General features: G+C 34.1%; 1 protein-coding gene across 2 annotated transcripts; it reads right to left on the bottom strand.

Annotated features, from left to right (window-relative positions):
- Positions 1-479: 479 nt before the first annotated feature.
- Positions 480-9697, bottom strand: LOC110378030 (membrane alanyl aminopeptidase). 2 transcript variants are annotated; one of them, XM_049838574.2, is made up of 14 exons: positions 9003-9697; positions 7142-7294; positions 6581-6868; positions 6207-6387; positions 5588-5862; positions 5143-5320; positions 4704-4887; positions 3679-3782; positions 3233-3427; positions 2744-2934; positions 2301-2477; positions 1816-1962; positions 1437-1515; positions 480-1312 (listed from the first exon to the last, which is right to left on the bottom strand). In XM_049838574.2, exons 1-14 carry the CDS (start codon positions 9563-9565, stop codon positions 1100-1102), a joined length of 2928 nt encoding a protein of 975 aa, XP_049694531.2. In that variant the 5' UTR covers positions 9566-9697; the 3' UTR covers positions 480-1099. The 2 variants fall into 2 exon arrangements, with proteins under 2 accessions (XP_049694531.2, XP_049694530.2); XM_049838573.2 differs by lacking the exon at positions 9003-9697 and adding an exon at positions 7690-8393.
- Between the last annotated feature and the right edge of the window lie 981 nt (positions 9698-10678).

Genomic DNA, 10678 nt, shown 5'->3' with positions numbered 1-10678 from the left:
AATCTAAAAAAAATATATAATATCTTCATAATTTCTGGATACGTCGGATATCCGAGAAGGTTTATTTATTATAACATTTTTAATTCTAGTCATAATAATTTATTTAATAAGGATATAATAAATAAACATTTTTATGATTCTTAACCGATTTATTTAATTATCTATCTATATCTATTTTGCAATATGTACATATTACAATAATAAGGTTTTAGATTATAAATACAAAATTATATGTGCCTTAAGACTAAGTATTTAATTTATTAACTATATTTATAATATAAATTAAATAATACATTGATTAAATGTTTTATATGTTTAATATACGTTGTTTTATTTAATTATAATTAATTTCGAACACTAAATTTGATACAAGAGGACGCTTTGCACCGAATTTAGTTTTTTTTCGATAAATAATAAAATAGAAATTACTTAACTATAAAAATATGAGTGAAAATGCAGTAAAAAACTTAGATAAAAACTTAATAATTACTTTCAACAGCTTATCAAATAAAGATATATAATTCTCACCAATAATTCTAAGTAAATTAATATTTTTGTATAATTCTGGTTAAATAAATTAATTTAAAATTTAAATTCTATATTCTAGTCGATTACATTTTTTCTAAAAGTAATAGTTTAAAATAATTCACTTTGTGCAATTTTGGTCTACCTAAAATAAAATATTTATTAAGATAATAAAATATAAATTATTGAATAAAATTCACACATTTGTCAAACATTCTCATTACAATAGATGTAGTAAGATGTGATCATTGTGGCTTATTCGAATACATAATCGATATAATTTATCGAATACGCTTTAGTGTATCTGTATCGATTTGTATTCGAACAAAAAGCCAAAACTACGAATAATATCTATCGAGATACTATCGAGTTTACGTTTCCGAATAATCGATTCATACAGGCATTCTTATCTACCTATCTATCTAAATATATTAAATGTTAAACTTTGATTAATTTGTGCTCTTAACCTATTATAGCTTGTATTGTAGAGTTTTTTTTTCTAGAATCTAAATAATAATTACAACTTAATCCTAGTAATTTTTCAAATCGACTTAAAATTATATTTTTAAACTAATTAATTATTTAGAAAAGCTACAACTACGGACACTAGGAGTGCAGTAAAGGACAGCATTAGGGTAGGGGCGTGGTTTTCATCGATCCATTCATATACGTCCATCATTTGGTTGTTTTCCCATTGCTCGTTTTGCAATACTTGTTCGAAAGCCCTTAGAGCTGCTCCTTCAGAATCATCCAACTGATTCGAGTTTGAATTCACCCATTCTCGGAACTGTGGAAATGACATTCATTTAATAAAGTATTTTCAGTTATAAGTTATTGTGTAGTGGTACGAAATCTAAAAAAAATAAAAACATGTGTGGCTGAATTAAATCCTCCAAACATTTGATACTCACGAATCTAATAAAATCTTCTCCAACGACGTTGTCAGCGAGGGCGAATATCACTTCTTCAAGTTTTTCGGGACCACCATACCTGAGAAAAATATGCAGGAAAATTACAGAAACCTTCATTACAGTGCAGTGCAGATAAATGCATTATCACCGACCAGTTCCTAAGTAGGTCTCACCAGTCTGCTCACTGGATGCTTTTTACTAACCATTTTAAGACCTAACTGGGCTAAGAAATCCTTTCAACAATTATTCAACGACACGATTTAACATTTATAAGAATAACAAATATAACATCCGCGGTCAGGATTAACAGCTCAACGACCTTTTCAAGGCAGTAGATGCAAACTAAAAACATCTTGAAGAGAGTATGAAATTGACTTACATTCTTCTAACATCAGCGGTCCTTGTGGAAATGAGTTGGTAAGCCAACAGGGCATTGCTTTGACTGCTCTCTGCCACAGCACGGAAGATCTTGACTCGTTCCTCAGCAAGGTACGGACTGTTTGCGTTTACGGTATCTGCCAGGTACCTGGAAGAAATAAGCCTTTATCAAAAGACTGCCATAGACGATGGGTTGAGTTTGTTCATCTATTTGAAGATGTTGTATATGATTGTGAGGACATTAATATAAGTGTTGGTTTTGTATGCTTTCAAGTTCTATAAAAAAAAAAATTGTAGGTACAGTTGCAGCAAGAATATTAAAGCATATAAAACCAAAACATTAATTTGTGTTCATTTTTTAAATCTTTTGCTTACTCCATCTCCCTTTGTGGTTATCTAAGAAAAACCTTAATACTTATAGTACTTGAAGTTCAAATTATAATGTTTCTACGATGTAAGATATTACTTCAAACATCTCGTACGCACCCTTGAATGAAGCCGGAGTCTTGCGAGCAACCCAGAGATTCCAAGATTACGACTCTCTCGTAATGGGTTGGTTCAATCTCGAGTCGATCAAAGAGAGCATCTCTGACTTCTTCACCTCCCTCCCTAACCATAGTACAGTATACTGCAGGTCTGATATCGTGAGGAATGTTCGGATTTCTGGAAGAAGAAAATGATCCTGTATCAAAAGACATAGATTTCAAGAAGTCTAGAATGTCATTTCAGACTTCTTCGGTCTTATCTGATACCAAATTCTATCCATATCGCTTAAATGTCTATGTTTAGGCATTAACAATTAGAACCTGTATATTGATTGCTCTAACATTCAGCTCAGATCGTAACATTCCAGCTTTGAAACCATACTGAAACCATTTCTCGGTTCTATTCTGCCGATTTTACACTACGGTTAAACACTATGTACTTACACGACATCATTGTTGTTCGGATCATAGAACCAGTCAACAGCAGCAGCTATGCAAGGCTGGTACCTCGCTCTGCATGCATGGTCCATTACCAGGCCTCTAGTGAGTGACGACATTACTGGCTCCGTCAGAGTTACATCAGGATTAAATGAAAGTTCTCTTTCTACACCACCCACGGTTCGACGGACCATTCTCTGAAGGAAAATATTGTGGATTAATATTTGAGCGTTGGCTACCAAACATTTTCTGATTTATAAGACAGTGGTCACTGCCGGATAGGAGACCAAGACTGTTTTTGTTAAACGAGTCCAGTTTATATGCCATTTTATTCTGGGTCTATAGTTTATCATTTAAAGGGGGACCAAATAGTATAACTTTATCTAGGTGGTAAATTCACATACCCATTGGTATGACCAATTCATCTTATATCAAAAATTAGTAGTCCAGGAATCACGCTTAAAGATAAACTACAATACATATAAGAAATCTTACCAAATAAATGTCAGGATCTAAATCTTCATCATCATCAACGAGAGCCACTAGACGCTTCCTCAAGAACTCCATGTTTCTGACGAAAGCTTTCCATACTGCATACTCGGTCTCATGTTCCATGGTTAGAACAACGTGGAACGCGATTTCATAGTCCAGGATGCCCTTCCTCGCTACATTGAGAGCATCGTCTACTAGCTGTTAAACAAAGTATTTTTATTATTTACATTATTGAGAACTTCTTTGCATAGTTAGGAAAGTGTTTGTTATACAAATTTGCTCATATAAATTTGGATGTTACGCACAAGTAGTTAAGCCAACTTCGAATTAGAAGGACTACAGTATAAAACTGTTAGGGATATATCAAACATATTATTATTTAAAGCTAGCACAATCATGTAAGGTAAATAATGTTTTATAATATCTTGTATTGGTATTCTATTACTTACCGTAGCACGGTTGAGTGGATGAATTCTATCCCTGATCTCCGGTTCTTCTAGAGCCTCAATAATTCTTTCCCAAAGTGCATCGTCATAATTGACGCGATAGTAACCTGGACGGACATAACAAAGCATATAATCGACTATCGACCTCATTCATTTGACATTTTATAATAGATGTTCTTACCTATAGGTAATGGTATAACAATATTTTAAATAGTAGGTATAGAAAAATTTTTGGCAAGAGTTTCAGAGACATTTTCAAGAATGATAATAATGATGTTGAAAAATATTACCATGGAAGAACATTTCGCTCCTCCCACCGAATAATATCGTTATCAATAAATTCAAATTTTACAGGAAAAATAAAACAGTGCTTTTTTAAGATTATTGGAAAAATGTGCAACCTAATAGAATGATTTATATATCAAATAAAAGCTATTTATTTATAGAATCATTCTAAACAAATTTATTTACTGTTTATTTTATTAGAACGAAGTTATTTAAGAAAATAATTTTTACTGGAAACGCTAGAAAAACATTATTTCGCAAAACAACATTACGATATTATTCATCATCATATCAGCCTATCGCAGTCCACTGCTGGACATTATTATGGTTGTCTTTGTTTAATGAATACCATTGTAGTATACTATTATTGTGCACGCTGTCTGTTTGTTCTTACTCGAATAATATCGTTATTGTAACATATTGAAAATCTTATTTGCAGCGCTACCCGTAATCACTACTAGTGATGTTATTCAAGTAAATAAGCACAATAAATCTGTAACAGAATAATAATGCTATGGTTATTACAAAAAATCTAGTTTGTAATATACTTATCGGAAAAATGTGAAAAAAATTTACAAGGTGTAAAAGAGTATGTACATGACGAATATGCAATAAAACGAAAAGCATCGTTATGTCACATTACGATATTATTCGGTGGGAGGAGCGATTTAATGATTAGAGAGTTAGTAAACAAAGTGTAGTATTTAAATACCTACCTACGACAAATGACTAGCAAAACTCACCTTGTCCTTGAATATTGAAGAGTACAAAGTCTTCCTCATCCAGTGTCATGGGAACACTTAAACTATTGTCCATCATTTCTACAGGGTATGTTCTAGAAGCATCAAAGTTGAATTCCCGGCTGGTGGTGTACGTGATTGGAATATTATAGTTGATATGTTGCTGATTGGCGAAACCAAACCGCTCCTATAAAATATGATGTATGAAAATACAAGCCGAATTGTGGTGGCTTTTGAAGCATTAGGATTCAATATACTTTAGGTTTAACAGACTCATAACATGTCATTTGGTTGACAAAGGTGAAACAGAGGCATTGTTGACCAGGCCAAACAAAATATTCAGCGAGGCATTAGAATAAAAGATACTCTTTAAAGGAGAGCATGAAGTTGTTCCCTCAGAATGTAGTAAAAAGATAGTAAGATATACTGAAGTGTGTGGTACCTGAGAAAGGAAGACACCAATTCCTGGTCGCAGATCGACGCGTATAAGAGGGTATCCATTGTTAAATAGCCAAGGTTCTAAGTATTCCTCTATATTTTCTACATTCCCGTTATTGTTGCCGAGGAACTCACTGTTCAGAGCGCTTATGAAGCTCACCGAGTTGACTGCTTGTAGAGGCCTGGGGGTTTAAAATTTCATGAATAAGATGCTCTAGGCATGAAAAAATATCATCGCTGATCTTACATACATCAAAGTTTAAAGAAAAATAACAGGTAATAATACTCTTCCAACAATATAGTAGTCTCAGGATATGCACATAATTTCCTGATTAAGATAAGGTGTACTCATTAATCCTAAACGCAGGTTTTTTCTACTTTGAAATCGCTTGTAGCGCGTTTTAACGGGTGTGCAGGAACTTATTTACAAGAGTACTAGTCTTACTTACGCTCGGTTAAGTAACGCACTCGCAGCTATTTGAATGAAATCAGTATCTTCATCTCCAAGGACCAATCTCATCATTCTCATCAGTGCTGGAGCTTTGTATTTGAGGACTCCATTAATGTGACCTCTGATAGCATCTTGGTCATCTATATTTTCTCCAGGTTGGAGTACTGCAGCCGATGAATAGGCATCTTGCAGTAACGCCTCTTGAATCACTTCAGTCACGAATATAGCGTTCACGTCTATTTGATTCACGTCTGTGCTTACGTCTCCTTGGAACTGTTAAAGAATATAAAAAATACTGTTGAAAATAATTGACTCCTAACTTATGGTTAATAGTAAAAAACCTTCACTTTAATTGGATTATAAATATTTTAATAGCTGTATTTTGGGTTTAAAACCGCGTCCCATAAAACATTGCTTACCATATATCAACGCAAACAAACAAACAATGAAAACTTGACTTTTGGCATCAAAAGATAGGTTAAAAAAAGTTCTACATTATCTAGTTCACAAATATTTTGAAGCCTGATATTTTTTTCCAAAGATGAATGCACCTGTATCACTATCTATATGCAATATGCATCTATTTTAACTACAATGTTATATATTCAGTAGATTACCATTCTCATCATCTCATAGGCCATATACGTAGACAGGCCTGACACCACCCATTGGAACCTCCAGTTCTCTGGGAAGATCACGTAACCAAAGTATTGGCTACACATTCCTTCAGCTATCTTGATTAGTGCTGTTTTCCTCTGCTTTATTGAATGAGTTGCCTCCATGAACACGTAGGGTTCCCTGAAAATATATAATAGTATGATAAAAATTAGAAATTTAAATATTGCTATGTCATATTTCATGTTAGCTGCCTGTTATATCAATAAATGGTTGCAAAATTGTCCAGGGTTCAAGTGTCAATCTAATCTAAACATAAAAACCTACACATACGTAGTGAAATATAAACAAGATCGTAAGAATAAAGGAAACTTACCAAATACCAACAATAGAAAGAGAATTCCAATCTGTAGAAACATCTGGCAACGCTATGATATTCATTCTCCCATCTTGATCCACTATTATCTCTTGATAAGACTTCCCAGTCCACTCATTCAAGTTGTTGAAATAAGTGTTGATGGCTATGGAAGCCTGACTGTCCTGGTTGGAAAGTCCTGGTCTGCCGATCAGCATGACGTTGGTAGTCGGAATGTTGATGTTAACGAAGTCATGGGCTATCATACCCCAAACGTGGAGCGGTCCTGTTAGTGTGCGGAATTCGTTCCTGTAAAATGAAATGTGCTGTTGAGATAGATAGTAAGATTCAAGCAAGTAAATCATCATCATGATAAAAATATTTGAAGTGTTTCTTCATATTCAGTTCAGCTCATTTATTTGTTTTCTATGTTTTCCAGATATAAAGAGTATCATAGTTATTTTTTATATAATATCAATTCTACTTTTCACTTTGTTATGTAATATTTATTATTTGAACGACAAAATAAAAACAATGTAAAAAAGTGGTACACGATTATATGCCTTATGTGTTTGTACTTACTGACTGTTTTCCATTAGCATAGAGTTGGCCAGTATGTTGCTGTATTGCATGTTGTTAAACATGAAAGTGGCTGCTGCAGGTACATCTGGTTCATCCACGCATGGGAACACATGCCTTGCATATGTTGGATGCAAATTCATTCCCACGTAAGTGCTATAAGAAAAAACATGTTTAGTATGAATAACAATGATAAAATTTTTCTCGACTGTATAAATATCAATAAACCGTTCATCGTCAGTATCTCTTGGTAAAGACTTTTTTTAAACAGAAAAGGTAAAACAAGAAGCTTGATCAAGGCAGATCTGAACAGTTATGAAAATCAATGCGATAACAAACTAAAATGGCTGACAACAATCGAAAGTAACAAAGTAACAATGAGTCATCAGGTTTTTTCTGACGGACTATAAAATGATGACAGTGTATAAAATATTTAAGTTGAACACAAAACGCTCCTGTACTAGACATCATCAGTGCTTCACAAGTATATTAATAATGACAAAGTTAGGTCGTGCAAATTAAAATAAAAAATACTTATTAAAAATAATTACTGTTCATCGTAACGACCCTTGAAAAGTCCTCGTGCACCAGTCATCAATTTTCCGCGATAAACAATAATCACTTCAAAGCTTGAAGCCTCATCCTTTGGTTTAAATTCCAGTTTACCATTATCATGAACGAAATCGACTTCAACGGCTTGCGCAGCGCCATGAATTCCTACTTTTACAGTATCGATAATCAGATCTTCAGCATATAAGACGATAGAATCATCATAGATCGAGTAATTAAAGTTCACTACAAGTGCAACACGCCCCTTGAAGGCATTCCCATCAATTGTTATTTCAACAGCATATTGTTTTGTTCTTTGATCAGGTCTGGCATGTCTGGATACGCCTTTTTTATTCTCATTCGCAGACACTCTCTGATTAGTTACATTTTTACTTTGAACTGTTGCTTCACTAAATGTTTCAACTAACTCTTCTACAGCTGTATGTACACTAGGAACTACCGAAGTTCTTAAAACGGGATCAGTTGCAGGAAGCGAAAATATTTGCAAATCCAGGGGCAGAGATTTCGTGAACACGTTGAATAGTAGTATGTATGATATTATGACGCACTTCCACTTGATCCTACTTCGAACCATTGTTGATGGGTGTAGTTACTGTCACTTCACTATCTACATTCCCATGCGTCGTATCACTGTACAATCTCAAGAGAAATGGAACGTTGAGAAAGACACGTGTTACAATCGTGAAACTTCTCGAGATACGAGATGATCGCCGATAGTGTCCAAACAAGATAAAGTTTAAGAAGGAATTTAGCACTGCTCGAGTTTTCAATTTATCGTATAGGTGCCGCGTTTATTTAAGATACTGAGATACTAAGCACTGTTAATGCGCAGCATGACAGCTTTTTGAGATAAATCTTTGTCAAAGGTATGACAATGATCATAAGAGTACGTTAAGGGTTTGGAGCATTTTTCAAAAATATTAAGGTCCGAAGCAGAGACCTCAAAATAGGAGTGAATCCATTAAATCTGACAGACTTTATCATGAAATGATGTGACGAAGATAAACAGTGGAATCTATAAAATATTTATCCTCGTGATAATTCTGATTATCCCATCACTTTTGACAATACGAATTAGGATGTTATATATATTATCTCCCTTGAGAAAGCAACAGAGGTTGAGAGGCATATATGTATTTAAGTAACTGGAATTTTATGTGTTTTAAATATTTTGAAAGAATAGTTAATACTTAATTCATTATTAAATAACTTAAACAAATCTGGAAAAACCCTACAAAAAATCGCCGTATCGTTTTAGGTAGAACTCGCTCTTAAATTAATCATTAAAACTTACTTGTCACCATATTGTCCTGCGTACAATCCTGTGCCTGGGGCTTGCAGGTTGCCCCAGTAATCGATGATAAAGTTATATTGTGATTCCTCAAAATTGGTTTCGATCTCCAAAATGTCATCATCGTCCCAACCAAAATTAGCATTATGAACAGTGGTACCTCCAAATATTGTAAATTGCACAGAGTTTATAGTCAAGCCGGGAGCGTAGAACCTAATGGCATCTTCTCTTGTAGTGAGGTCTACTATAGTGACGTTTATTCTTGCAAGTCCAGTAAAAGTCCCCGCATTTACATTTGGAGTTAATGTTATATGATATTCATTTGCATTCATGCCAGGGCGGACCTTATTTCTCCCAGCAATCATTTCATTCCTCAATAGATCAGTCGAATTAACCACTGTATTATCTTCTTTGACAAGTCCAGTTGAATTAACCACTTTCACAGTATCTTCTACGGTGGCTATCACAAGAGGCGGTGGTTCTTCTATTCTCACATTTTTAAAGTCCACAGGTTTACATGAAACTGACACTATTGTAATTAGAAACACGAATCTTAATAGACCCATTTCGATGACACTTTAGATGGTAATTGTTCATCGAATTTACGCAAATGCGTATACGTCGATGATCTGCGGATAACTGATCAGATTTTTGATACGGTGTTTTTTCGTGAAGTATTGATTCATACGTTGTAAGGGCATTGAAAACTCTGAGATAATTTCAACAGTTCGTTGCGAGATAGTGCACCTAATCTTAAATAAGATAAAATATCTTTCTGACAACAGCATTTTGCCATCTGTAGGTTTGATGTATAATTTGGTAGACTTAAAGTTTGAGTATAAAAATGACAATGAATATAAACTACTCATATCACCATAAAAAAATTTCATTGCAGTATTTGAAACTTTCTTTTTTTATCACACGTAAAGTTGGTAAATAGCATCTGCCTATCCTTATTCCAATTTTATTAGGGTTGGCTTTCATTATATTTTCATTTTTTTTTACCATAGAATGGAGTTTAACTCTCTGACTTTGTCAACTAAGGAACCTAATATGGGAATATTTACATATGAAATTAAATATAACTTTACCTTTCGGTAAGACTGATTTTCACTAAAGACTGAGAAAACCTATATTGAACTAAATACTCGCTGTTGTTATCTATCAGTCGTGGTGGCCTAGTGGGTAAAGAACCAACCTCTCGAGTATGAGGGTGTGGGTTCGATTCCAGTTCAGGCAAGTACCAATGCAACTTTTACAAGTTTGTATGTATTTTTAAGTATATCTTGGACATCAATGGCTGATAAAAAGGTGAAGGAAAACATCTTGAGGAAACCTGGACCATATAGTCTGAAATCATCAACCCGCATTGAGCAAGCGTGGTGATTAATGCTCAATCCTTCTCCATGTGAGAGGAGGCCTGTGCCCAGCAGTGGGACGATAAAAAGGCTGTAACAGTAACAGTTATCTATTTAAAAATGGAACGGAACAGGGTCATTATTTGCATTAAAATTAAAAAAGAAAGCTACTCTTTCCGCTAAAGCTACTCTACTCTTTACTTTACGTGTACAAACGTCTTGTATCATATTGACAATCTACATGAGATAATATCTCATGAGCAATGCCGAGTTGAATGATTAAACTGGACCGCAAAATATGTATTAGGTAATATCCGTACA

Source organism: Helicoverpa armigera, chromosome 12 (genome assembly GCF_030705265.1).
Source record: "Helicoverpa armigera isolate CAAS_96S chromosome 12, ASM3070526v1, whole genome shotgun sequence".
Lineage (NCBI taxonomy): Eukaryota > Metazoa > Arthropoda > Insecta > Lepidoptera > Noctuidae > Helicoverpa > Helicoverpa armigera.
This window is presented reverse-complemented; position numbering and strand designations above follow the sequence as displayed.